At 54.1% G+C, this 27,697-nt stretch overlaps 8 protein-coding genes across 8 annotated transcripts; 2 read left to right on the plus strand and 6 right to left on the minus strand.

Moving 5' to 3' along the window:
• Window positions 1-172: 172 nt before the first annotated feature.
• LDX57_006903 (uncharacterized protein) lies at window positions 173-2,151 on the minus strand (the record flags this gene model as incomplete). Its single annotated transcript, XM_046088624.1, has 4 exons — window positions 173-421; window positions 479-1,121; window positions 1,175-2,033; window positions 2,103-2,151. 4 exons carry the CDS (start codon window positions 2,149-2,151, stop codon window positions 173-175), a joined length of 1,800 nt encoding a protein of 599 aa, XP_045944594.1.
• An 813-nt stretch (window positions 2,152-2,964) lies between these two features.
• On the minus strand, window positions 2,965-4,142 carry LDX57_006904 (uncharacterized protein; the record flags this gene model as incomplete). The annotated part of the gene is made up of 2 exons (XM_046088625.1): window positions 2,965-3,724; window positions 3,802-4,142. 2 exons carry the CDS (start codon window positions 4,140-4,142, stop codon window positions 2,965-2,967), a joined length of 1,101 nt encoding a protein of 366 aa, XP_045944595.1.
• A 566-nt stretch (window positions 4,143-4,708) lies between these two features.
• On the plus strand, window positions 4,709-12,050 carry LDX57_006905 (type I polyketide synthase; the record flags this gene model as incomplete). Its single annotated transcript, XM_046088626.1, has 7 exons — window positions 4,709-4,778; window positions 4,840-5,782; window positions 5,834-7,742; window positions 7,793-10,690; window positions 10,743-10,910; window positions 10,964-11,110; window positions 11,166-12,050. The coding sequence occupies 7 exons, from the start codon at window positions 4,709-4,711 to the stop codon at window positions 12,048-12,050; spliced, it is 7,020 nt and encodes a 2,339-aa protein (XP_045944596.1).
• A 1,602-nt stretch (window positions 12,051-13,652) lies between these two features.
• Window positions 13,653-14,674, minus strand: LDX57_006906 (uncharacterized protein; the record flags this gene model as incomplete). Its single annotated transcript, XM_046088627.1, has 3 exons — window positions 13,653-13,981; window positions 14,041-14,565; window positions 14,620-14,674. 3 exons carry the CDS (start codon window positions 14,672-14,674, stop codon window positions 13,653-13,655), a joined length of 909 nt encoding a protein of 302 aa, XP_045944597.1.
• Window positions 14,675-15,217: 543 nt separating this feature from the next.
• Window positions 15,218-17,134, minus strand: LDX57_006907 (fungal specific transcription factor domain-containing protein; the record flags this gene model as incomplete). Its single annotated transcript, XM_046088628.1, has 4 exons — window positions 15,218-15,490; window positions 15,557-16,048; window positions 16,120-16,633; window positions 16,713-17,134. 4 exons carry the CDS (start codon window positions 17,132-17,134, stop codon window positions 15,218-15,220), a joined length of 1,701 nt encoding a protein of 566 aa, XP_045944598.1.
• A 3,013-nt stretch (window positions 17,135-20,147) lies between these two features.
• On the minus strand, window positions 20,148-22,499 carry LDX57_006908 (GMC family oxidoreductase; the record flags this gene model as incomplete). Its single annotated transcript, XM_046088629.1, has 9 exons — window positions 20,148-20,200; window positions 20,267-20,401; window positions 20,473-20,904; window positions 20,975-21,128; window positions 21,187-21,297; window positions 21,356-21,926; window positions 21,988-22,040; window positions 22,095-22,298; window positions 22,350-22,499. The coding sequence occupies 9 exons, from the start codon at window positions 22,497-22,499 to the stop codon at window positions 20,148-20,150; spliced, it is 1,863 nt and encodes a 620-aa protein (XP_045944599.1).
• A 529-nt stretch (window positions 22,500-23,028) lies between these two features.
• On the plus strand, window positions 23,029-24,425 carry LDX57_006909 (SMP-30/gluconolactonase/LRE family protein; the record flags this gene model as incomplete). Its single annotated transcript, XM_046088630.1, has 3 exons — window positions 23,029-23,414; window positions 23,472-23,772; window positions 23,823-24,425. The coding sequence occupies 3 exons, from the start codon at window positions 23,029-23,031 to the stop codon at window positions 24,423-24,425; spliced, it is 1,290 nt and encodes a 429-aa protein (XP_045944600.1).
• Window positions 24,426-25,356: 931 nt separating this feature from the next.
• Window positions 25,357-27,577, minus strand: LDX57_006910 (uncharacterized protein). The gene is made up of 6 exons (XM_046088631.1): window positions 27,390-27,577; window positions 27,157-27,326; window positions 26,936-27,094; window positions 26,720-26,881; window positions 26,148-26,666; window positions 25,357-26,084 (listed from the first exon to the last, which is right to left on the minus strand). The coding sequence occupies exons 1-6, from the start codon at window positions 27,495-27,497 to the stop codon at window positions 25,556-25,558; spliced, it is 1,647 nt and encodes a 548-aa protein (XP_045944601.1). The 5' UTR covers window positions 27,498-27,577; the 3' UTR covers window positions 25,357-25,555.
• Window positions 27,578-27,697: the final 120 nt, after the last annotated feature.

Below are 27,697 nucleotides of genomic sequence, written 5' to 3' on the forward strand. Positions count from 1 at the left end.
GACGTATTGTTCTATGTCTGCCTAAGTTAAAATGCTTTATGGCCAGCAACATAGCTAAATTGTCTCTAGATGTATAGACTTCGCTAGGCCCAACTACAGGCCCTAATCAAGGGAAACAAACAGCACGCCAAGTAGATCTAGGAAATGGAAACAAAATCAAAAAATCTATTTATCACGCAGTAATCACCTTGCTCAGCGCAACCAGAGAAACAACCAGGCTTAAGCCAACCCCCCACAACCGAGTAAGCAAGTGAGACTGGACTTCCTTAGGCTTGCCGACTGACTCGTTCAGTCTCTTTAACATGTACTCGTCAATAAATCCGTTGAAGTCCTCTGGCCGGTAAGGAGAGAATATCTCCGCCAGAACATTTGATTTGCGTCGGGAGTTGATGCCGAGGTCTTTGCATAGAGTGTCAACGTACTATGGGTCAGGTTAGCTAGTGATAATGGGAAGTTGTCATTACACAGATCATCATACCGGAAGAAAATCGTACAGCGAGTAGGGGAACTTCTGTCCCTGGCTCAAGTACCGCTTCTTCGTCCAGATATTCCATTCGGCAATCTCTTTGACCATAGTATCATGATCGGGCAGTTCAACCTTGCCCAGCAGATACAGAATAGCCCAGAAGGATTGGACCTCCGCAACCAGAGGTGTTTGCACCGTGTGGATCTGGCCAAGGATCGCGAGCGATCGATCTCCCTTCTCGGCCATCTTAATAGGCACCACGCGACGATACAATCTCCACTTCCTCTGCGGCTGCAGGAGATTCTTGGGATTCCGCACCACCGCCGACTTCGCCAAGAACGGCAGTTTGCGATTCACGGAATCCTCGGCCTCTGCGTCGGACTTCACCCATGCTGGGTCGACGGCCCCTTTCGCGGTCAGCACCGGCAGGCCCACTTCGCGTTTCGTGGCGTCATCGAACATGGCGAAGTGGTCGCCCCAGCCGGTGCACATGAGGACGTAGTCGGATCGTACGCTTTCGCCCGACTTGAGCTTCAGCGTGTCGCCCTTGATTCTGTCCAGGTCGTCACGGATCACGGTGACGTCGCCTTTGTGGATGGTGGACCAAAAGTCGTCCAAGGTGACGACGCCAAGGCCAGAGTTTGCCCAGAAGATGCTATGAGAGGTATTAGGGCATGACATGCGGTTGATGGGATTGGACAAACTTACCCCTTGCCGTCGATTTCCGGTCGTAGCTTGGCCACATGGTCCCCTTTATAGTATCCTGCGTGAATGTCGCTAAGGAGTGCCACCGTGTCCCAGAAGCGTCCTGTCACCCATCTTCCCAGGGGGCTCTTCTGGAAAACGGAGTACAGGAGACCGTTGGTATTGAAGATCGAAGGACTCAAACCGGTCATCAGTCGCGTTGAGGCCACTCCAATACTCGTCCAGAAGCCGAGCAATTTGGACGGGAGAATGGCCAGAGGACCGGCACCTCCTGGTCGAATCACCCAAGTGACTTTCTTGCCCATGGTCAAGAGAAGATAGACAGCGTCGTATGCAGACTTGGCCGCTCCGACAACCACCACTTCCTTGATCTCGGGTCTCTTGATATCTTCAAACGACGCACCCAGGTTCATGGAGTGGATCACCGGCACGGACACATCGGTGTCGTCCAGAGAGGGCATGTTAGGGATAGACGTGACCCCCGACGCGACCATTAACTTGGCAGTCTCGACGATGTCGCCGGACTCGCGGAAGTGGAGACGCCATCCGCCGGATATCTTTTCCACTCGGTTGACGAAAGTATTGAACCGGATATAGCGAAGGAGATCGTGGTCTTCGGCGTATCGCTGCAGATAGTTGTGGATCATACGACCGGTCACTTGTCGGTCCTTGGTCATTCCGGCCGCCGGCATGGGCGTATCAGTGTAGTTGAACAGACCAAGGTTGACCTGGGCGACTAGATTTGGGTATAATCTGTCCTCGCTCCAAACGCCGCCCACGGTGGAGTCGGAATCAATGACGAGTAGCTTTGCATTGGGGCAGAGACGGAGATATGTTCTGGCTGCGACAAGGCCGTACCATCCTGTTCATACCAGCCAGGGGTGATTAGCAATGGTCTCTTGAGGCGCGGATTGGATCCAGATTCACTTACCTGCCCCGATAATTGCGACATCGACCTTCTGAACTTCGATTGATCCCATCCTGCGTTGTATTCTTCACAATAGCAGGAATTTCAGGTCAAAGGTTCCATGGGGTGATAAAGACCAGCTCGTCTCGAATCCGAATGAGAGACCAGCAGGCGAAGAAAATGGGGATTTCCACGACAGTTTAGACGAATTATAGGATAATCTCCGATAACAGTATTATCACAAGACTATTCTCCATCGACGTAAGAAACACATGTTAATGGATAATCGATCCCCCCTCCTTGCGAGGTGGGAGCTACACTCGAATACGACCCAGTCCTCGGGTTGGGGTCCGAATATCACTGCATAAGGGATCCGATACCCAGTCAGATCCCTTTGCCGGACCGAGGGGTCCAGCGCCCTACTGTACTCCGAGATACCGCCGGGGCGGTCTCCGAACCTGGTGACTGCTGAGATGAGCGAGGGGGAAATCAGCATTTGTGTAGAGGCTCTTGGCTTGTGGCGCTCGCTATCCAGACTGTGAACGGATGGATGGCAACGTGGTAATGCCCTGTGGTCAATTAGCAACAGCTTAATCCAATTATCATCCGTTTGTAGGCTATGCAAACGCTGAAGCCGGTAATACAGGGCCCCCAGGCTCTGTTTCGGGTCATCTCACACACTTATGGTGAGGCTACAGCTTACGTACTGCTCAGGAAACAAACCTATCTCTGATGTCTGAACTTCAATTGAACATGAGACCATCATTCATTTCTAGAGTCAAATATGATATATCGTAATCAGTGAGACGTTTATGGTAAGTCCTGTAGCAAGCCCTATCGGGATCAATGATATGTCCCCACCACAGCGTCAAGAGGCAGTCCCACTTCACTGCTTCAATTTATTGAATGACTTCCTGGGTAATCTCCGATCCTTCCGGCTCACAGGAACATTTCCTTCCCTCCAAAACAGCGCCAAAGAAACAGTGGCACCAGGCCCCAGGATCACCGACCCCACTATGAAAAGCGTTGGTAACACCACGAGGCGAGGCAGCGCTCCCGGTGTCACCAATCGCGAGACAAGAATATATGCCCAAGACACGCTTGCCAACGAGTATATAATAAGGTCGTATTGGAGGAAGAGCCAGGGACCGCTTGCTAGTCGGACCGTCGCGTCCTGTGGTCCGTTCACCAGATGCGGAATATACATGCGTGGAAAGCTAAGTCGCTCATCGGACGATGTGATAACCGTCCAAAGAGTGTGTGAATGTCCGATCGTGCACGCCACCGCTGACAATAAGAGGGAGGCCCGCGTCCACCACACGGCCTGGTTTGCGTTTTCCGGTGCGGAGAACAACTTTGTGAGGAATGTTTGAATGACTGCTACCCAGACAGGGTCGGGCTGCCATGCTGCTAGGACGGACTGATGGACATGAGGAGATCGAGGGTACCAGGTTGGAAGCATGCCTATCACAGCTGGCAGAACCGCACCCAGAAGAAAGCTGAATGGAAGTGCCTTTGCGGACGATAGGGAAAGCGGACGAAGCTGTCCTTGTCGAGAGTTAGACCATCGAATGTGATAGAAGAAATAAATAGGCCAGGCAATGGCGCCGCCGAGTGCTTGCCAAAGGAGACCCCAGATGAGAGGACTTCACGGAGGTTGAAATTGCGGTTAGTTGATACAAAACTCTCAGTTCGGAATGTACGAACGTTACAGGAGGCTTACTTTGCAATCGGATATGGTTTGTCCTCTAGCCGGAGTCCTTCAGCATACAGCCAAACAAAAGCCAGCTGCAACGTCGAATACGCGTCCACGAGGAATTGCTGGTAGCCAGGGTGCGACCCGTTTGTTCCGTAATAGAAAAAGGCCACTAGAACAGCAATAGGGAAGTCGAGTGGCAGAAAGCCAGTATAGTCAGTATGAAACGGGGTGCCATCTTCAAATTTGCCACGGTAAGCTGTCAGAAGCAGTTCCTTGACAGTCCCGTTCCAGATACTGACCCCCCACAGGAGGGACGTTGCAGCAGTGGCGAGAAACAGAAACCAGATTCCGCTAACAGATGACATGGTAGATTATGCAAGCACGTAAGGATACAGTAGAGACAAAATGGGTAAGAGGGGCCATCAGACTTCCCCGCGCCGTGGCAAGGGGTGAAACGTTGAGGAAATAGGAAAGAAGAGGCTTCCTCTGTCGAGATAGTCTGCTGCCAGTCATGTACTAGCCATGTGCCATCTGCCCGGCGAGCTCCGTCAGCCTCGCCGAGTCCCCCGAGTACGATGCAGCAGTCCGGAAACAGACTTCGAGCGATGACCGTCCTGACAAATCTTGAAAGTAATCAAAGTTTCGCCAATCTGACTTCTTCGGACCGACTGAGGGCCAATCGAATCCGTCTTCTCCGTCCGAGCAGCGGCGCGCCGCCGAATCCGCCCTGGAAACGCCGTTGGAAATAACAAATCCAATCCCGGTCTTGTGTGGGGGCACGACAACCTCAACTGTATATTGATATAGCCGTTCAAGACAGACGGTGGTCTGATTTTCGTTCCAGTGCACTCAATCATTCCATTCTCTAATCTTCCAGTCTAGTGCGTCGAGTTCTGCTCATACGATTCATCAAACCGCACGGCCAATCAACATGCCTCACTTTGAAGAGACCAAGTCCGTGGAGGACACTGTCCTCGAGCCTATCGCCATCGTGGGAATGTGTAAGTTCCTCTGTTGCTCAGTTGTTACTCGTTTTGTGCTCTAATCGAACGATCAATATAGCATGCCGCCTTCCTGGTGGTGTCGATTCCTCGTCCTCCCTCTGGGACCTTCTGGTCAACAAGGGCTCTGTTCAGACTCCTCGTGTCCCGGAGTCACGGTTCAACATCGATGCCTACCTGCATCCCAACCTTGAGCGACCTGGAAGTTTCAATGTCGCCGGTGGTTACTTCCTGGACAAGCCGGTGGAGAGCTTCGATCCGACTTTCTTCAACATGACCCCTATCGAGGCGCGGTGGTTGGATCCCCAGCAGCGAAAGATGCTCGAAGTCACGTACGAGTGTCTGGAGTCGGCTGGTCTAACGATGGAGAAGGTGGCTGGCACCAACACGGCTGTCTTCGTCGGCAGCTTCACCAGTGACTACCAGCAGCTGTCCACTCGCGAGCCTGACTTCCGCCACAACTATGCGGCCACTGGTGTCGACCCCGGGCTGATCAGTAACCGTATCGGAAACGTCTTCGACCTGAACGGCCCTAGCTTCACCATCAACACTGCTTGTTCGTCCTCGATCTATGCCATCCACAATGCGTGCCATGCACTTCGTGGTCGGGACTGTTCTGCAGCGCTGGTGGGTGGTGTCAACCTGATTCTCACCGTTGACCAGCACATGAACACCGCCAAGCTGGGTATTCTCTCGCCCACTTCGACCTGCCATACGTTCGATGAGACGGCTGATGGGTATGGCCGTGCTGAGGGGGCAGGCGCGTTGTTCCTCAAGCGCTTGTCCGATGCTATTCGCGATGGCGATCCGATCCGTGGGGTCATCCGCTCCTCGGCGGTCAACACTAACGGCAAAGTCCCCGGTATGGGAATCACCCATCCCAGCAAAAAGGGCCAAGAGCGTGTGGTCCGAACAACTTACGAGAAGGCTCGCTTGGACCCGTCGAGAACTGCTTACCTGGAATGCCATGGTACTGGTACTCCCGTGGGAGACCCTATCGAGAGGTTGGTTGCGTCTTACCATACATGATCGTATCCGTTTTAACTCTCCTCTAGTCACGCCGTTTCCATGGCCATGAACGATACTCGGAGCAAGGAGCGGCCGCTATTAATTGGTGCTATCAAGGCCAATATCGGGCACAGTGAGGCAGCCAGTGGTATTTTCGCCGTCATGAAAGCCGCCATGATGACCGAGGCGGCCGTTATCCCTGGAGTGTCTGGGCTTAAGAACCTCAACCCGGCAATCCAGGAGAAAAACTGGAACATCAGAGTCAACCGTGACACGATCCCCTGGCCAGAGGACTTCCCCGAGCGTCGTGCCAGTGTGTCGTCCTTCGGTTACGGGGGTACGAACGGCCACGTCATCGTAGAGAGCATCGAGTCGATCTACCCTCACTATCAGCATGGCAAGCCCAAGAACGAGGCCACCTACAATCACTCGGCCTCGCGACCCTTCCTGGTTGGTCTCTCAGCGCACGACAAGGCGACTCTGTCGCGCAACATCGTCGCTCACGCCAAGGTTGCTGATAAATTCTACCTGGCCGATCTGGCCTACACGCTGTTGCAGCGCCGCACGAAATTTCCCCACCGGGCGTTCACCATTGCATCCGAAAAGACCCTCGAGTCCGACTTCGCTCTGTCCTCCTTCCAGTTCGGCGTTGCACCCAAGAATGCGCCTCAGCTAGGATTCATCTTCACGGGACAGGGTGCGCAGTGGGCCGGCATGGGGGCAGAGGCAATGAAGATATTCCCCTCGTTCCTGGCCACCATCCGCAGCCTGGATTCGGTCTTGGAGCAGCTCCCATCAGCTCCCGCCTGGACTCTTGAAGGCGCCCTGCTGGAGCCGAAGGAAACCTCCCGGGTAAACGATGCCGAGATTTCCCAGCCTGTCTGCACGGCAGTCCAGATCGCCATCGTTGACCTCTTTGCCGAGTGGAACATCGTTCCCTCCGTCACTGTGGGCCACTCATCCGGTGAGATTGCTGCGGCCTACGCTGCCGGTCGCATTTCCTCCGCTGAGGCTATCGTAGCGGCGTACCTTCGTGGATTTGCCGTGACCCACCACGCGCCGGTTGGTGCCATGTTGGCTGTTGGTCTGGGACGCGACAGCGTCGCGAGCTACCTGAAGCAAACTGAAGGGGACGTTGTCATCGCCTGTGAGAACTCTCCCGTCAGCGTCACTCTGAGTGGCACAATCAGCGGTGTTCAAGCGCTCGCCGCCCGCCTGCAGGCAGAGGGCATCTTCGCGCGCGAATTGAAGACCGGAAAGGCCTATCACTCGTGGCAGATGGACCCCGTATCCAAGGTGTATGACGTCCTGCTCCAAGACGCCTACCACTCGTTGTCCCCCGATCTCCTGGAGGAACGCCGCCCACGCGCCAGCTGGGTCTCATCGGTGACTGGTGAGGCGATCGAGGAAGAAAATGTGCCCTTCACTTATTGGAGCCAGAACTTGCGCAGTCGCGTGCTTTTTGACTCGGCCGTTGCCACCCTTGGTAAGCTTGATGCGTTGAAGGACGTGAACGTCATGATCGAGGTTGGACCTCATTCCGCTCTCAGCGGGCCCTTCAAGCAGATCTGCAAGGAGAACCAGTTCGACCGCTTCACCTATGTGCCTTCGCTGCTACGTAGCCAGGACAGCGCCGTTCAGCTCTTGAAGACGGCCGGTGCACTATGGGCACAGAACTATGCCGTCGACATTGACCGCGTCAACCGCGTCGAAGTCGCACAAGGACTCAGCTTGCTCAAGCCTCAGCGGCCTTTGGTCCTCACCGACCTTCCTCCGTACCAGTGGAACTACGACCAGACTTACTGGGCCGAGCCTCGGCCCAGTAGCGAATTCCGCAGTCTTGTCCATCTCCGTCACGATCTGCTGGGACGGAAAGTGCCAGGACTTTCGGACCGCTCCCTAGTGTGGCGAAATGTTTTGCGTGGACGCGACGTGCCCTGGCTGGCCCACCACAGAGTAAGTCTCTTCCCATGGGGCGATATTATTGTTATACTAACGATGCTTAGCTTGGCGGGTCCGATGTCTTCCCTGCTGCCGGACATTTGTCGCTCGCCTACGAGGCTGTCCACCAAATTTGGGACCAGGAGGGTCTCTCTCTGTCGAGCATCACTTTCCGCGACGTCTCGATCAAGGTCGCTTTGGTCGTGCCAGAGTCGGACGATGGGATCGAGATCCTGGTGCAACTTACGGCATTGCAGCCCAGCAACGAGGCCGGGCAGTGGTACTCGTTCGCCGTTCGCTCTTTCTCCAACGAACAGTGGAACGTGCACTGCGAGGGAAAAGTCGCAGCGAACTATAACCCCGAGCCCTCGGCGGCCGAGCACAATGACCACCCCGTCGACGTCTCCGAGCTGACCCGCCGCGTGCCCGGGCCTCGCTGGTATGAGGCATTCCACCGCGTCGGCTTCGAATACGGCCCGAGTTTCCAGCCCTTGAATGCCATCCGTACGAACCCCAATCGCTACCAAGCCGCCGCGCAGGTGGACATCAAGCAGGAGAGCGGACTGATTGTGGGCGAATCGCGATATCTGCTTCACCCCTCGACCATCGATGGATGTCTACAGCTCATCATCATCTCTATCAACCGCGGTCGTCACCAGGAGATGCCGCACGGTGTTGTGCCGATCAACATCGAAGAGTTGACCATCTGGTCTCCTGAAGGGGAAGGAGAAACCGTTGGAAGCGCCGTTGCATGGACCGACGAGGTCAGCGGCCGTTATTTCAACACGCACACCAAGCTGTCCACTCCCAGCGGCAAGCCCGTCCTGGATGTCAAGAGCCTCCGATGTGTTGCCTACGAGGCGGCGGTGCCTCCCCAGGTGGGCGAGCCGCGCGCCCGCGAGCCATACATGCAGACCGTGTGGAAGCCCGACTTGTGGACGCTGACCAGAAGCGAGGAGCTGTCGGCGCTGCTGCCGTCTCCCCAGTCCGAGGCAGAGGCAACAGCCTTTATCGTCGAACTGGCTGATCACAAGAAGCCTATCAAGAGTGTCACTTTCGCTGGTCGGCCAAGTGAAGAAGTGATTCAGGCCGTGCAAACTCAAATTCCGTTTGCCGGCACTATCACTGTCGTGGACGCGTCGGAGGAATACTTCGAGTCGCTGAAGAGCAACATTGGCCTGCCGAGTACGGCATCGTGGCTCGCCACGACTGAGGAGCTAGCTCCGTCCGAGCTCCTCATCCTCGGTCCTGGCACAGACCTTACCGCTTGGAAGTCCTTCCTCGTTGAGGATGGGAAAGCCCTCGTATCGGTAGAGAGTTCAAAGGCTTCTCAGCTGGCGAGGGAACTGTCGCTTACCGGTTTCACTAACCCCCTCCTGGTGCCGGTTGGTAACAACACTGTCCTGTATACCACTAACCCCAAGCCCTACCAGAATGGCCACGCGCCTTCTGACGTCCCGGTGGCCATCTTCCACCGCGGCGTCGAAACTGATACGCAAGCGACCGTTCTCAAGAACCTGTTGGCTGATGGTCGTGGTGCTGTTGAAGCCGAAATCCTCTCGGAAGTCACCGTCCGCCCAGACGATGTTGCCAAATTCATCGTCTACGACGCCGACGGCCTACTGCTGTCGACTCTGAATGAAGACAGTTTCAATGCCCTCAAGACCATCCTTACCTCCGGTAAGCCCGTCCTTTGGCTGACTTCGGGTATCGGAGAGGGTAGCTCGCCCTCTGCCGCCATGGCCCAGGGCTTCTTGCGTGCCGTACGGTCGGAGCAAGCCACGGCCAAGATTACCCTGCTGGACACTGACGTGGCTACCAACGCGACTGTGCTCAAGATCGCCGTCGAGCAAGGTCTCGAGCACATCGAGACCAAAGACTCGGGTGAAGACACCGAATTCTGGCTGCACAATAACACCTTCCACGTGCCTCGCGTGGTTCCCAATGTCCCTCTCAACGACCGGTTCGCGGCCGCTCAGCAACCCGTGCAAGAGCAAGCGCTGCAGCATCTTCGGGCGTTGGACGGTTCTGTTGTCGAGGGCTCCTTGGTCTTCCACTCCAAGGGCCTAATTGGCCCCAAGGCAAATGAGATCCAGCTACAAGTCGAGGCCTCGGAACTGGAAAGGAGCGACATCCAGTCCACCGCCCCTGCGGGCCCTCGTATCGTGACGGGTACCATCAGCGCGGCGGGTCCAGGCCTGGACGCGGGACTCGTGGGACAAAAGGCAGTCACTTATGCGTATAGCTCACTGTTGACGCTTGCCACCGCCCCCAGCAGCCAAACCGCCGTTTACGCTGACTTTGACGGTCTCGAATTGGCCGCGACGCTCCCCAGCTTGCTGCCCGCCGTCCTCGCTGTTCGCCAGACAGGGCGTGTGCAGGCACACGACCACGTCTTGTTGCTTCCCAGCCCTCTGCCATTTATCCAGAGTGTGGCGGGTCTTCAAGCTGCTTTCGGCTTCCAGTTGGACATTCTGGCCACCAACGACGGGGAGCGCGAGCAGATCCTCCGCGAAATTCCATCGTCCGCGAAGGTGAACATCCTCGTGTCGGGCGCTCAGCCATTGCACCGATTGCACCCGGAGAGTGGCTCGAGGCCGACAGTGATTATCGCCAACGACTTCTCCACTCTGACCCAGGAGGCCTGGAGACTCATCGCGCCGCTGGGTCGATTTGTGATCGCCTCCGGCATTGTGGAAGACACCCCTGATGTCCTTCCTTTCAGCCGCGGCGCAACCTTCTTGCCCATCAGCATTGATACGCTGTACAAGAAGGACCAGAAGAGGCTGGGCGATCTCCTAAACGAGACACTTGATATTCTTCGCCAGTACCCAGATCTCGTCCAGAAACCCAAGATTGTGGATGTGACGGCGCTGAGCGATGTTGCCAGCGTCCAGGAGCAACTGACATCCCCCTCAGCTACGGTCCTACAGTACAAGTATGGAGAGGATATCGTCGTCAAGGTGGGTTCTGCAGCCTTTTACTTCAATTCGGACATCCACTCACCTTTCCCAGATCCAACCCGAAGCAGAGAAACTCCAGTTCTCATCCGATGCAACGTACCTTCTCGTTGGGTGTCTGGGTGGACTGGGACGCAGCTTGACCAGCTGGATGATGGACCGAGGAGCCCGAGACTTTGTCTTCTTGTCTCGGTCTGGCACGGATAAGCCCGAAGCCGCGGCAGTACGTTGTTTCTCTGCTTCCTTTCCTACGCACGTACTAATAACATCCTGAAGCTTGTCGAATCCATCCAAGCCGCCGGCGCAGTTGCCGACGTCTTCCGCGCCGATGCTTCCAACGAACAGGACGTTGCTCGCGTCATCGACACCGTAACGAGCCACCGTCCTATTCGCGGTGTCGTGCACGCGGCCATGGTTCTTCAGGTATGAACCTTCCATGCATTTCTTTTTATTCGAGCAGGTGCTAACTGTCCTCAAGGATGGTATCTTCGACGGCATGAACTTCCAGCAGTTCCAGGCCGCCATCGTTCCCAAGAAAAACGGAGCGGAGACCTTGCACCGGGTGATCCAGTCAGCCCAGCTGGAGCTGGACTTCTTCGTCATGACCAGCTCCATTTCCGCCACGCTGGGTAACCCTGGCCAGACCAACTACAGTGCCGGCAACAGTTATCTGGACGGTCTCGCCTGGCAGCGCAACCGACACCAGCTCCCGGCCACGTCGCTCATCCTGCCCATGATCCTCGACGTGGGTGTGGTCGCCGATAACGAGAACATCGAGCTGGCCCTCACGCGCAAGGCGATGTACGGGATCGACGAGCAGGAGATGCTCCGTGGCTTCGAGACGGCCATGTCGGTGCCCGCGCCTTCGACCACCAACCCCGCTACCATCGGCAACTCCCAGATCATTCTGGGTCTGGAGCCCTCGTATCTTGCCGCTGCCATCGCAGCGTCGGACTCGAGCGACGAGGCATACTGGCTTCCGGACGCACGTCTTCGCGGCGTCCGCGCCGCTGTCGAGTCGGTGGCGGAAGACTCTCTGGCCGGCGGAAGTGGCGGCGATAGCGATCTGGCCAGCGCCTTGAAGGCAGCACGGGCCGAAGGAGTTGATGCCGTGGTTCAGGCCATCGGGGCGGCCGTCATGGACAAGCTGTCACGGATGTTGCTCGTGAGTCTGGACCAATTCGAGTTTGACGGCGGATCGGTGGCTAGCTACGGCATCGACAGTATGATCGGAGCGGAGTTACGCAACTGGCTATTCAAGCAATTTGGGTTGGATCTCTCGTTCCAGCTCTTGTTGGCCTCGACGATGACGGTGAAGGCGTTGTCGACAGCCATTGCGGAGAGCATGGGATTGCTGGAGTAGATGGGTGGAAGAAAGGGATATGATCCAAGGTTCTCCTTTGTCTAGAATGCATGTTTCTGTTGTTAGTTCTGGTGTTAGTTTGCTCATATAGAATGACCTTGAATATGACCTGTTGAGACTCGCATGGATGGCAACGGTAGAGGCAGGCGAGCGCAGATGCCGAGTCACGCTAACTAACTAGTCCTGGAAGGGAACCGACGCGCCCCTTCCTCATCCGGCAGGATTGAGTCAGGTGACTACGTGGCGTTTGTCCTGTTTGCACCGCGCGCCTATCGACACCTTAACACCTCAGGCTGCCACATCCGCTGCCCACCGCAGCCTTGAGGCCTCAGGCTTGCGTCCTGCCCAAATCTCTTGCTACAGTACGTTGCAGCTCTCGGGACTCAGACCCAACCAATACGATGTAGTCTGGAGCATGCAGACTCTCCCGGGTATTCGCCGAGCCGCAGCCGGTTTGCCGTTGCTTTGCATTACTCTGTTAGAGCTGGCTGGATGGTGGTCTGTGTGGCAGGAGGGGCCGCGGGAGGTACCTACAGTACGGAGTACATACATACGCACCACAGTTGTCGGCTGATCTCTCTCTACTGTACTATATTGTAAATTAGTATGGCAGGGACGGGATGTGTAGGAATGTTCCGCCAATAACTCGCATGCCCCGCCTCTGCAGAACCGGCATCATTGCCCCGATGCGGGTTTCCTTGTACGGAGTATGGGCGACGCTTTCCAATAGGGGAACTACCCATGTCTGTCCATTTTCGACTACATTCGATTAGAGTGCCTTTTCTGTTTTAGGTAGGCTCGTTTCTTAGCCGGCCTTGATCCACATCTCTGCAGATACTTTTGTCCAAGTCTCTGTGACCTGGTGACCGGGAAACAATATATATAGTTATCATGAGTCATGACAAAGACATGGACGGCTAACTACAAGAATCGATATATGCGATAACCACTTTCTTAGATAGAACAGGTAAACTTGGGCAAAGGAAATACTTTCAAGTAAATACATTCGAGTATGTCGATAACGTTATAGGAATCAAGTTAATCAACCTCATATGATAAGTTTAACCTTCCAACACAGCCCAAAATAACCACGGGGCCACCCGCTCGGCGCGACCCGCAGCCACAATGTTTGTTTGACCTGTTTGCACTGTGCAACTCGGGTGGCCACGGATTCATGCGGCAGGACCATCTCCCTCTTCTGCTATCTTCGCAAGTTCTTCCGCGACTCAAGGTCAAGGCCGTTTTAAGCTTAGCCCTCTACAGCTGCGTCCCTGATCTGCAGGGTATCTATCTCTACGGGTTAGTTATGAAAATTTCGAAGGGCTGATTTCTAAGAGACGCGTCTAGACCAGAAGACCCCTGGTAGCATGCTATTAACCGAAACAGCTGCTCGCGTTATCGGACTAGCTGTACGCCGGTTGTCGCCTCGTTAAGGCACGTTCCAACCTCTCTCTCGCCTTAGTCTGTTGAGACCGAGGCCAATCCATCCCGCGCGGGGCATATGGAGAAAACCGGTACTCCGTTCCAGGAATACGAAACACGCTTTCATTCTGGGAGCAAACACCCGATGTGCATCGCTATCGACATGCATTAACCGCCAATTCAAAGCTCCTCGCCCATCCCGCTAATCCCCTTGATTGCCTCAAGCTCTGCCAAGGAGCTCTCGTACTTGGACTTGGCCATTTTCCAGCAGGTCGCGCCCAGGGGAAGGCGTAGGGGCACGCGCTCGCCCCGACTGGCGACCCGAAACAAGGTCTCCGCCACGGCCGACGGTTCGAGACCCATGCCGGCCTGGATACCCTTGCTCACCCACACGGCCAGTTTCCGCGCAGGCATGTCGTCGGTGTATTCGGGATGGGGTTTCGTGTTCGCCTTGCTGTGCCCTTCGAAGTTGGTTTTGACGCCGCTGGGCTCCACAATGCAGAAGTTGACTGTGTAGAGGGGAGGGGTCAGCGAAATGAGTTCTGCGACACAGTACGGCGGGACTTACTCTTCCAGTCGGGGTGCATTTCTCTGGCCACCGACTCGGTCCAACCCTCGACGGCAAATTTGCCTGCGTGGTAGTAGGCATGGCCGGGGAAGGCGCATAGACCCGCCAACGAGGAGATGTTGAAGATCAAGCCGCCGCGGAAGCTGCCAGTCTCGGGGTTTTTGGCTTGACGCATGACCGCGACACTGCGCATGGTCACACGCGCCGTTCCAAAAAATAAGGTCTCGATCTCCTGATGACTCTCCTCTTCCGTTGCGGATTCCGTGTCGCCAGACAAGGAATAGCCGGCATTGTTCACAACGACGTCGAGGCGAAAGTCCTTTCCGAAATGCTTAGCAGCCGCGTCAAATGCATCGTTCACAGATGTCGGGGATGTGACATCCAACGCGAGTCTGAGAACGTTGCTGGTTTCGGGAAGATACGAGAGACTGGACGGGTTGCGCGCCGTGGCAATAAGGCGCTGGTTCGGCTTGCTGGCAACTAGACTGGCGATTTCTCGGCCGATGCCCGAGGAACACCCGGTGACTGGGGGTTTGGTCATCAATCAAATCCCGAGAAATAGTATAGATCTGTACTCACTCAACCAGACGGCGTCATCGGGCAGCTGGTAAGCCTCGGTGTTGACGGGATTCATTTTGCAATGTGTTCTGCTGGGTATGGGACTCGCGGATTTGGATTCGAGTGCATGGCTCCCTGCCTTGGACAGTCTTCCATTCCACCTTTATACTTGTCTAGCGATCAGTGAGGCCTCAAGTCCGCGCGTAGAGATGGCAGCCTGAGGCTGGTCGGCGTCCCAAACAGGCAAATCGCGATGAATCAGCAGCCTGGCGGCGACCCGAAGTGGCTTAGCGCCCGCCGGTTGATGCCTGATTGGGGCCGAAGGATTCAGGCGCCACACCTCATTCCAAGGCGAGGACAAGTAGTCAAGCATCAACCAAGGGAGAACAAGCCTTCACTGCGGCCCCCACCAACACGTTCAGCGGGTTCAGCGGGGCCAAACCCATATACAAGTGCTCGACTTGGTCAATAGAACTCTAAGATGTCATTTATAGTGGCATATGAAAAGAAACTTTCTAATATAAACATGAACAGATCGCAACCCGGTATGCGAGACAATGGGAAAGCAAGCAAGAGATTAAAGCAACGTTAAGGGCATATCGTCATACAATCGTGCATCTTACAACTCCAGTCCGCAGTCCAGCCGACCAATGGAGCGGGTATCACTCACGGCTTTGCCGCCGTTCAATTCCATGCGAATCTGGCTGGCCAGGACTCCCGCAATGGGGTTCGTCGATTCCAAGACCGATAGGGCCGAAAGAAGCGACCGAAGCGCATCCAGGTACCCCAGACGTGTGCTCTTCTGGCTCTCGCCGGGGGATGAGCTCCCGTGGAGGTGACGGACAAAAATTTGTGCAGCCACGAAGATCGACCAGGGAATGAAGGGGCTCATCTAGCGATGGGTTAGTGACCGCTCATTGAGCTCGGAGAGAGAGAGAGAGAGAGAGAGGACTCATACCCTTGCCACATCCATATGCGTGATCAGCTCGGCAATCTCCTTGACTTTCATCGCGGCCGTGAGGCATTTGTCGTCGGCGTTGTTGGGGATCGGAGGTCGGATGGCGCTGTCGGTCTTTGGGGCGCGCATCCCGGCGGCGTAGTAGAGGGCAATCAGGGTGGCCTGCAAGACCATGTTCTTACAGAGCGTGTCGGCACTCATGGTGGTAGTGATATGTTTCGCCTCGGTGGCGGCCAGAAGACTGAGCCGTTCGTAGAGATGATAGTGGTGCATCCAAAAGTCGTAGTTCCAGACGTCCGGAATGGCTTGCTGGCTGAGAGAGGCGCGATTGACGTGCATGAAGCCTTGTCGGTAGAGCGTCGAGGTGACGATATGGCCGTGGGCAACACCGAGGTCCTGGGACCCGGCGAGATGGAAGGCATCTCGCAACGTGATGCCGGACGCCACGGTATACATACTCAGGGAACCGTCGGCGGGCAAGAAGGTGGTGATCTACGCGACTTGATGGTTAGTCGGAGACTCGTTCATACTGACAATGCATAGCAAGCATGAAAGTGCCTTACCTCGTTCGGATCATCCGGCATTCCAGTGTTCCACCCGGTCGCAATGCTGGCAAAACAGCTGAGGTTAAAGACTGACCAGAAGGCACGTCGTTGCTCCTCCAAATATCGTCCGTCCGTGAACGGATTTTGCTTCAACCCTGGCAACCCGGGTTGATCTAACTTGTGGAGTCCGAGCATCTCGGACATGAGGATCGCCTGACGAACCCGATTGCAGGCCCGCACAAAGTTGGCCTGTTTGAACTCGTAGAGAGCTAGAAGAACCCAGGTCTGTAGAGCGGCGATACTAACAAACTGCTCGGCAATGTCGACCTGTTCGACCAAGTCGCACGCCTTTCGGTAGAGTTTATCCTTCAAATCGCCGTACGAACGAGAGAAACACGCCCCGTGAGCCAATACGATATATCGAAGGCTGGCGACCTCCGGCTGCGTTTCCGACGTGCGCATGCGCATATGGAAGGTATCTTGGTCGATAAGGAAGCATCCCGTGTGCGCATTGTCGAAGTACAGAGGAAGCCTGCGCGTCGCGGCTTGTCAATTCAGGATTCCGAACGGTCAGATGGGATAAAGAAGCCATATGATAAGAGATTACGTACAATTCCACTTGCACCTGCTCAGGGACAAGGTCGTCTATCCATAAGGGAGTCATCGGGGCTATATCTGTCATGGGCGGGAGGAAGTTCACGTCGTCGAGCTTGATGTCCTCGGGGCTCCAGGAGACATCGACCCCTGAGATACCAGGCGCAATATTGTACCAGGATGCCTCGTCTGCCGGATTGAACCCGTTGAGCGACAGCATTGACTCGAGTTCATCGTCCCAGCGCACATCATCGGGTAAAGCAAAGACCGGCGGGGATGTCGGTCGAGTCGCCACGGGACTCTGACCAGCAGTCCTGCTATCGTCGGAGGAACTTTCCAAGGGAGTCGGGCCGTAGCTATCTCGTTGAAGGGCTAGGGCACTCTCGGTTTGTACTACACCCCGACAATCAGCCACCCCAGAACATGGCGAGCACGTCATAGGTAATTAGAGACCATGCACTTACACAAACGCTCGTTGAGGTCATTGAGCATAACCAGAAGTTCCTGTTGGTCCTGTGAGGAGTGTCGGGAGTACACACATTCGTCCCCACGCACGGCGCAGCGATTGCACCGAGGTTGGCCGCCGTCGCAGCGAACTTTGCGCTGGCGACAGGAGGTGCAGGCGGTGTGTCTTGCAGAGGTACGCATGATGCCAGGTTGTGATGCGTTGAAATTTGCCTAGGGAAGTGATATCTATCATGCTGGTCGGCCAATTTAAATTGAGGGAGGCCCATTCACAGGGTCCTGCCCCCCCCGGTCAGTCGGAGTTGCCTATACAGCATTTGTACAGAGTTATCTCAGCCTCCTGTGGCCTCGATGCACCAATTATGCGCGAGAGCCGTCCGCATTGTCGTAAGACGCGATAAGTTGTATGTCCGTTCTTCGCCGTTGCATTGCCTCTTCATCCTTTCTCTCCGCTAAGACACCTCCGATAGGCGGCCAAGCGTACATTCGAGACGGTACTTTTAATCTGCACACGTGTAGTCGCCATTGAAGGATTAATGTCCAGGTCTGGAGCCCTCCTTCGGACAGGGGGGGGGGGGGGGGGGTCATCGACGAGACAGGCTGCAGTTTCAACCGCGGATTAGCGCTGATGTACTGATTATGGACGCGCCCAGCGCGTGCAGATGAAGCCAGTTGCATCTTGCATGCCTCAATCAAACGCCACCCCGCCGCCATCCCGCGGCGAAAATGGCCGCCGGCGGCTCTTGACTGGATCGTCGGCCAAAGTGGCGCCATAGAGCCTGCAGATGTCGCCAGGATCCAGACAAGAATTGTGCAATCAGAGCGTTGGGCTGACCTTGGTTTGTCTCACGTCAGTTTGCTCTGTGCAGGGGAGGGGGCCTGGCTATGTGCGGGCTATTTCGATCCTCGCATGGCCTCACTATCTACCCGGTACTCCGTATGTATTACACCTTGATGGTGGAGTCCTGCAACCGTTCCTTCGATCGGAACCCCCCATACCTATGAGGAGGGGGTGTGAAGAATTTCTTTTTATTAGAGGCTGAACACAAATTCAAAGGCGGGGTTTAATGCAACATCATTTCACACCAGACCGACGGGAGAGTTTAACGACGTATAGAGTTTCTTCCGGGCGTTGACTAGATAACTAACTATTATGTTAGAGATTACTAAATTAGGCGAAGGAAGATATAGATACCACACCTTACTCGGCGGCACGGAAACATCGATCACGATATTCTGGCGGATCGAACGACCCACCTACCCCCTCTCGATGCTATGATTTTAGAGCATGACTAAAAGAACGAAGGGAATCTATGAAGGAGGTGGTGTGCTCACTACGCCCGGCCGGGTTGTTTCAATTCGAGGAAAGCACTAGCTACTAGTCTCGACTTTTGGGGTAAGCTTTTACGGAGTCCAAATCTCCACCAGAACTCGCGAGTGCTGTTAGATCGCCTCCGTTTACTGCATAGAAACCTCCAGAGACAGAGCGACTCCGCTCGATAAGCAACGCTGCATAGTATTTGCCTGATTCGGTATTTAACGCGGCATATTCCTGTGTCTTAGCCGGGGTCCCCTGTTGCAACTGCTAGACAGAAGGCAATAACCCAAAGCCATCCTACTCCATATCAACGCATCCTATACATCTAACCCCTCAAGGGTGGATCCGGAGTTTCCGGAAAACAGTGCAGACTCCCTCCTTCCGTGAAGAATTGCCAGAAAGTACCCGACTAAACAGGAAGTTGCCATCTGACAAGAACAAAGGGTCTTCAATTCCGGTCTGCGCCAAGAGAGATCGGCGCCCTCGAGAGCTCCAGCCAGCAATCTCCCGCCCACCCGGTGATCCAGAAGACATGATCGGCCTTCTACTTGGCGTTTGGGTTGTTCTTTTAGTCTCCTTGTCCGCTCGGCTGGATTTATGCTACCGGCCGAAAAATGCTACCTATACGAGGCCACGGATTGATATTGATTGGCAGGAGTCGGGCATCGGGGGAGAGATGGCTCCGGAGAAAAGAGATAGTAGTACTGTCTGCACTAGCAGCTCACGATATGAGCACATTCTCCAAAGCTAGCAGGGTACTCCTCCCGATGGGGGCTTTTATCGTCGCTCTTACGGAGTACTCCATTCCCGAGCAGTCCGTCCCCACTACGCGGCGGGTCTCAAGGAAAAGGATTTTTAACTCATTCTACCCTAAATAGATCTGGATGTTTCGTCTCATGTCATATCCCAAGGAATAGGTTCCCACGATTGAACTCTAGCTCAGCACGGACTGAGCCGAATCGCCTGCCAAGAGTCTTCCAGACGTTCGGTTTTTCTAAATACATCAAGATTCAGGGCTTATGTTCACGCCACGAAACCCTGAATACGGCGAAAGTTCCTCGGCCGGTGACTTGGCGAGATAGAGGGGGAATCAACGGATTAGGCGTCCACTATCAACGCTGGTCAGAATTTAGTCTGCCACGCGGGCAAACCAGTGACTAAATTCTCACCACATTGAAAGGATTCCGTTCTGGGTCTAATTTAACCGATGAAACAACTCATTGCTGCTTGGGACGGCGAGGGAATTGTGCAATGCCTCATCCATTGCTCGAATAGGAAGGCAGATGCCTCGTTGGATCTGGGACATGAATTCATCGCAGCGGGCCAAAGCACTCCGCACTTTCTGTTGCTGTCGAAGAAGTGGCTGCTGTGCCTTCATTTCATCCAGAATGAGGTGATTGATTACAATCATTGCTTACACTAGCATCATACTCCAAGGAAAGGTACGAATACGTGAAGGAAGACTCGTGTTATGATAAGAACAGTGGATTTGAGTTGCCTCGTCTCTAAGTACATACAGCGATCCTTCAAAGCCGAGCTTACCCGTCAAGTATGCAGGTCTAAAGATGATCTTATCCTTCTACTCCCCTCCTTCTCGTTACCGCCTGTCCTGTCGCTTTCGACTGCCGCGATCGTCCCCTATGATACCTCATGCACCTCTCTGCGCCTATCATTCTAGCTTCCCTTTGATGATTGCATTGGCGATCTTCTCCGCCAGCATGTCTATCGAAACGGTGAGAAAATAATCTCGCGGTAATGGACTCGTCAGAACGGGCCAGAGATACTTACAAATCGTTGCCATGGGATGACCGGGACCAAGAGTCGGCATGGAGCTTGCATCGACAACCCGGAGTCCCGAAACTCCACGGACACGAGCTTCAGTGTCGAGCACGGCGGCCGGGTTATCATCCCTTCCCATCGCACCTGACAGACTCACGTCAGCTGGAGATTACTTGCATTCCTGCATGTTAGTGCACAGAGAGGACGCCACTTACAGCTCGAACTGACGTGATAGATAAACGTCGCTTCCTGCTTGAGCCACTCGAGGATCTCCTCATCTGTCTTGATCGAGGCAGGAGGATCAAACTCATCCACCAGAATGCCTGACCCTCGGCCCCATTCGCGATTACGTTTGAAGGCCTCCACCGCAACTTCTTGGTCCACCGGGTCGAGCAGGTAGTTCATTGTGATGACCGGGTAATCGTTCATGTCGGCGCTCTTGATGGTGACGTTTCCGCGGGACTTGGGCGTCAACAGAGCCGCACCGAGAGTCATATAATTGCCATCCGCAGTGATGTTCTCGGGCACTGCTGCGAAGGCGATGTCCTGAAACTCGATATCGGGCCAGTCTGACGGGAACGAGTCCAGCCATTCGAGCGTGGCGTTGCTGAGATTCCTGCGATTGGCTTTGGGAACTTTCTCCCATCCTACGTGATGCAGCAACTGGAGTCAGAGAGACTGCTTCCGTCATCGACGCAAGGGAATGGCATGTCATACCTGTAAACTCTCCGGCTCCAATGCCGGACAGCGGACCAGACTGGTTGGTCAGATACTCCTCCACCGCAGGCACGACGTAATCGGGGTTACCCAGAACTATCTGGGTCTTGGTCTTGACACTGACTCCCCAGGAGAAGCCGAGCCACACTTGGTCCTAAACAACGATACCTTGTCAGCATTTTGCATGTGTCTACGCTTGAAACAGGCTTTACCTCGGTATTCTGACCAACTCCTTCCGAGATAGCAACGGTCGAGATGTTGTGCTCCTTCAGGATCTTCTCCGGTCCAATGCCAGACACCAAAAGCAGTTGGGGAGAGCGGAACTGTCGATACTAGTTAACTACTTGTCGTCACACATTCTGAATCGGGCGTGACACATACCGCTCCAGCCGAGACAATGACTTCCTTCGTCGCATTCAACTTGTAGGTGAAGGGCCTCGGTCCCACTGCCTCAACCTCCACACCAGTGGCCTTCTTGTTCTCGTCGAACAGAATGCGCTTGGCGGTAGTGGTCTGATAGATCTTGAGTTTGGTTCCTTCGTCGATCGCTTTCTTAACAAATGACGTGGCCGAAGTATCCCGAGTCGCCGCCTTGGGATCAACAGTTGCGCTCATGGTACCATATCCAATGAGGTAGCCACTGTTGAGCCCAGGGATGTGATCCAAGCCCATGTTTTCAAATCCTTCGGCAACACCGGGACCGTAGTCCTGATAGTTGTTGCCGTATGAGATCTGTAGAGGAGCGTCGGCGTCCACGTCAAATGCCGCGGCGTCATAGCTGATGTTGAACCGAGGATCTATCTTGTCGTAGTTGGGAGGAGTGAAGTTTGCGCTCTTCTTGTAGAAGGGGAACACTCCATCCCACTTCCAGGAGTCGTCGCCAATCTTCTCGGCCCATCGATCAAAGGTTCCCACAGTGAAGCGTTGGTAACCCATGAGGTTTACGGCCGAACTGTTATGGAAGTGTTAGTATCTTGAAAAGGATGAGCCTTTGTCTTCTGCAGACGACTTACCCTCCACCAAAGGTTCTTCCAGCCGAATAATGCAGTTGACGACCATTCAAACCCTAACGCAGTTAGAATGGCATGCTGCATCGACAAACATCGTTGGCTTGACTTACCGGCTCCGGCTCGGTCACAAAGTCATAGTCAACTAGGGAGTCCAAGGGGTCATTTGGATGGGTGGTTTGGTCATAGCCCGGAACCGTGGTCTTGTTCCCATTGTCCAGGTCGTAGAACGAACCGGCCTCGACAAGTCCGACAGAGAAGCCAGCAAGAGCCAGTCTAGCAGCGACGGCGCCACCAGCTGTACCTGCACCAACAACCTGTCATTGCGTCAGTGTCTTGCTGTGAGGGAAGGCAAGATCTCAACGTACAATGTAGTCATATTCCGCCTCAACGCCGGACACGCCAAATGAGTTCCCTAACAGCGTAGTGGTTCCGTTGGAGACATCCCAGCTTGAAAAGACCTGTCCCCTCACGAGGAGAGGATAGAAGGAAGCCACGAAGCCCAGAAATCCCCGCATGACGAGCTATCAGCAGACATATGACTCTGTAGATGAATCCGTTGTGTCGATCAAAACCTGGTTAGGGCTGGTCGATCTGTCGTATTTATTTGGTTCAGGAACCAGCGCCTCTCATATGCTTCTGCCTTCATCTCCGAAGCCTAGCCCACTCTCACCCGTTCATCCTGAAGGATCAAACTCCACCCCATCCGGCCATTTTCGTGGAAAGAGAGAAAAAGCCTCATCCGGCGAGCGGCCGACGTTAGGGCTGGGATGGTCCCATTCGGGGGCTCGGTCCGCCGCCCGTGAAGATGTCTCGCCCGATGCACCTTAGTGTCTGGTGCTTTCGACGTCATGTCATTCTTGGCCGGCTCGGTGTGCATGAGTGAACTATACACTCTCTTTTTCAGTTTGTCTCTTGCTGGTTCTTCAGGGAGCCGAATTGCCGACAGCATGTATATAACAGCTACCCCAGCGGTCAGAGATAACGTGTAGGAGCAGGCACTAAGCAAATCCTTCAATCCTCCCGTCTCACCTGCTCAGAGTCAGCATGGTTGCTTTTTCGAAATCCTGGTCTTCTCTGGGCCTCGCTCTCTGCGTGGCCCACGCGTCGGCAGCAGCCATTTCCCTGCGAGCAAGCAATTCCTCTGCTAGATCGGTGGTGAAGAAATGCGTAGGATACGACTATCCTCGCGTACTCTGCCTCGATCGCTATGCCAGTGTCTTGAACCCTGACTTTCGTCGACCAGCCAACAATGAACTTGCCAACCCGGACAAACTGACGGACACCGTCGTTCCGAGCGATCCGCACTGGGACGATATAAAAAAGGCCGATTTCGTCATTTTCGATGAGAAGCTGGCGGCAGAGTTCCTCGGCACTGATGATCAGCTCGAGTTCCTGTTCGAGATCACTGCCGGTGGCCATGAAGCTCCTGTGTACGTATCCCCATTCTTGCATCCTGAAAAGAAAGTCTTGCTGACCGAATCTAACAGATATGCCCCAAACACCAACGAGTTCTACTTCTCTGATCTCGCAACGGGAGTCGACGGCCTGTCTCAACAGGTTATTGATCTGTCCACCGAGCCCCCGACCTTGGGCCGGGTCACCGCGGATCCCCCAATCTATGCTCCGGCCGGTGCTCGTTACCGTAAAGGTCTGATCTACTACTCGACCGCGGGAGGTAACACCTCGCTGGATGGACTGACCTACCGGCCGGGCGTTGTCAGCTTTGACCCTGTCACTAAGAAGTCCGAGGTGCTTGTCAACAACTACTACGGGTACTACTTCAACACGGTGAGTAGCCACTCCCTGACGCAACCATCTGACAAAGCTAATTCTAGCAGGCCGACGACCTTGACATTGACGAGAAAGGCGGTATCTGGATCACCGACCTCCAGTATGGCCGGAACGTTGGCCTCAACACCGAATGGCAGCAGCTGGAAGCTGCCACTTACCGTTTCGATCAGGAGACCGGAAGCGTCTCTCTCGTTGAGGACTCTCTCGGTGCCCCGAACGGGGTCTCCTTTTCTCCGGACTTCAAGACTCTTTACCTCACCGACAGCAACGCGGACTGGGCCAACACCGATCCCACCGTCCCAAATGAGGAGGTGCAATATCTGACGTACAACACCACCGGAAAACGGACGATCTATGCATACGACGTGGACGAAACCCAGACTGTCATCTCAAACAAAAGGGCCATTTATCTGGCTGTGGACTTCGTGCCCGACGGCTTGAAGGTCGCCGAGAATGGATATCTTGTGACCTCGACGGGCCACGGAATTGACGTCCTGACTCCCAAGGGCGTCCCCATTCTTCGGATCCAGACCAACTATACCACCGCGTCAATCGACTTTGGTGGTCCGGACTACGATCAGTTGTTCATTGTGGGTCACGGAGGGGTCTCAAGGGTCAAATGGGGTCTGAAAGGCCAGGCATTCAAGTAAAATGTTGCGATGTGTGGAAAGTCAAAGTGGACTGCGTGGCTGGGCTGAAGTATGAGGTGGATGCACTCGGTTGAGCGTATTGGATGGCTGGTTACTGTTATGACCGTGATTCAATTGACGAACCGCAAGGATAAGCATATAGTACTGACAGTTGCGTTGTTAGTTGAGGCCATTGAATCATGGCGCCCTTTGATGACATGTTACCTAGTCTGCTCCCAAGGACATATGGTGGGCTCGGAGGTAAAATATTCTGCAGTCCAGGATAAAGACATACAGAGAAAGCTATAGATTATTATCCTCCGGAAGTCAATCATCTGTATGCCCAAACTCATCGAATATCGCGAACTCAAACTCCGTATAGTCCGGGGGATATTATCGGCAAAAACCGGCGGAAGTAACCGGTCGGTCGCAGTGCTGCCTTAGGCATAAACAGGACGGGACATTTCTGCCTGAAACGCCAGGGGATCAGTCGATCGCCAAGGAGAAATAACTTACACAAGAGCAAGTTCCATTCTTTCGAAAGTAAAGGGTTGTGGTTCTACGAAGACCAAGTAAACCCACGTGGGATTCAGGAGTAGATTTTATTTTGATTTTGATGATGTGGCACCGGGTCAGCACGGGTTTCCCGATTGGGAAGGCCCGCTCGGGGAGGTCCTCAGGCATCCAGTTATTGAGGAAGCTGTTAGTGATTAAGATGATACTGCGTGGAGGCTTATACTGTTGTACAATGGATGCTAAAGTCTAAGAGGTGACACTGTAACTCCTGTCTTAGACGTTCAGCCAATCTGACCTAATGTTTGTCCCATAATTTGAGGGCGATCCTCGCGAATAAGGATATATATTTTCAAAGACTGGTTTACCAGTTCATGGAAAGCTCGCAGGATTCTCTTTACTTTATTTTCAGGGTTTCGTAATTTCTTGAAATTTTCACAAGGTTAATAGATCGAGGAATTATATCTCTTCATTCTAAACTCAATCTAGATCAATCTATTCTAAGATACCGTACGGTTCACCGGAGATAAAAATTAGGCCACAGCGATCCAAGCAAGCAAAAAGAGGAGTAGAGAGGAGATTCGAAGACTCGACTGGACGATTCAAATAACCATGGTTGTCTTTAATGGACGTGAAAATCACTTCTTGCCGAACAGTCGTTCTTTCTTCATCAACAAGGCGGCAATGAGCGATAACCCACCGGCCGCAATGCTGATACTGTACACGCGGCTCATTGCCTGAGTAATGGCCTTGGTGCTCTCATAGGCCAGCTCTTTGTTGAGATGCTCGAATACGGAACTCTGAGTACCGGCAACAACAGAACGGATGTCTGCATCGCTGTATCCCTCAGGTCCGAGAACGGCTTTCAAGTTGCTGAAGGCGAGACTCTGGAAGATCTGTCCCGAGATCAAAAGACAGAGCAGCGTGCCGCCGACTTGGGAGATGTTTTGGAGAGAAACAGCCATCTGAATGTCTTTCCCTGGCCAGCCTTTCAGGGAAACCTTGATACCGGCCAGAGTGTAACCCGCTTGGAACGTCAGGCCACTTCCTATAGCAAGGAGGACGCTGTATCCGTATATATTGCCGGGTTTGGTATCGATGTTCACGGTGTACATAAGAGCGCCACCAACAGTCATCAAGACACCGGTAACGACGTAGATGGCCCAACTAGACGGAAGGTTAGATCATCAATTCAACTGTGTGTGTGTGTGTCTCTGAACAGAAACTCACTAGTAGCCAATACGTGGCAATAGAGCCCCGGATGCCATGTTGGTGCAAACAAGCAGCAGGATGAAAGGTAACAGCCGCACTGCAGCCTTGACTGCCGTGTCTCCCTGCACGAACTGAAAGAAGAGCGGGATGTAATATAGAGGAACGTAGATGTTCGCCACCGTGGCCGCGGTCTGGATGTTGAAGAGAACCTGCGAACGATTCTTGAGTATGTGCCCGGGAGGCGACATCCGGTGTTCTTCATCTGTCAAGAGCATGAACTTCTGCTGTACCACGGTGGCAATTAAGAGAACTCCGAAGACCACCCAGGTTGCAATCGATCGGCCATCATCCCAGGCCCATCCCGCTCCGTCGAAGGTCAGGACCATGACAAAGCACACCACGGCCCCGGAACTCAGCAGGAAGCCCATCCAGTCCATGGCCCCTAATCTCTTCAAGACGGAGGTGTTGGAGGCTGCGGGCGGCTTAACCGAGGGTAGATAGAAGACGTAGACCGGAGCACAAATGGCGGCGATGACTCTTCATGGACCTGTCAGCAGCCGATCGCTCAGATGGAAACCCGAGGAACTCACAGATTGATGTAAAACGACCAACGCCAGGTAGCTGAGCTATCAGAAAAGGAGCCCCCAACCACAGGACCCAGAATGGCGCCGACACCCCAGACAAGACCAATGCCCGACACATACCGGCCACGTTCTTGGTTGGTGGTACAGAGAGAGAAGTAATTGAGGATACTTGAGATTCGATCAGTGGAAGCTTTCCCAGATATGCAAGAAATAGTATCATACCCAATGTAAACCCCCGATCCTCCCAGACCAGCAAGAACACGTCCTACAATCAGGGCATTCATATTAGGAGCAGCACCGCAGAGCACAGAGCCGACTTCAAACAGAACGACACTGGAGATGAAGAGCATCTTGAGGTCAAAGACAGCGTAGAAAGCGGCACTTCAAAAAGCCATCGGTCAGTCGATGAGGAACACAGGAGCTGAACCATTGACAATACGTACGCTGGCAGAATAGCACAAACGGAACCCAGGGGAAACCCGGTGCCGACCCAAGTCAGCTGGTCCACATTGTCGAATCGCTTAATGATAGCAGCCTGGATGTCGGCCGCAATGGTGGTGTCCAAGCCATAGATCAACGATCCGACATATAGCGATATACAAACCAAGAACCACTAAGGTTTGGCTCGATTAGTGCCCGTCAGGATAGCGACAGATTGGAAGACGAGATATCTCACCTTAAAGCCATGAATTGTTCGTACGCTTTCATCCTTGGGCTCGGGCGGCGGCGATTGAGTCTCCTCCGACGGAGGGATTTGTGTAGAAGAAGAGTCTTTTTCGTCCATGATGCACAGCGTCAGCAACAATCAAAAGAGAGATGAACAGATGGACTGGCTAACGAAAGTAGGCCCGGGAGCTCGACTCACGCTTAATATCTGAGCAGGTATACGCTGGCCAGGTTGGCCCCCTGACTACGAGTCTGCAGACTGGGTGTTTGTCAGCACACAATCGACCTGTGGGAAGGGAAACTGGCCGTGACCGATTT

This window comes from Aspergillus melleus, assembly GCF_016097325.1.
Source record: "Aspergillus melleus strain CBS 546.65 chromosome Unknown contig3, whole genome shotgun sequence".
NCBI lineage: Eukaryota > Fungi > Ascomycota > Eurotiomycetes > Eurotiales > Aspergillaceae > Aspergillus > Aspergillus melleus.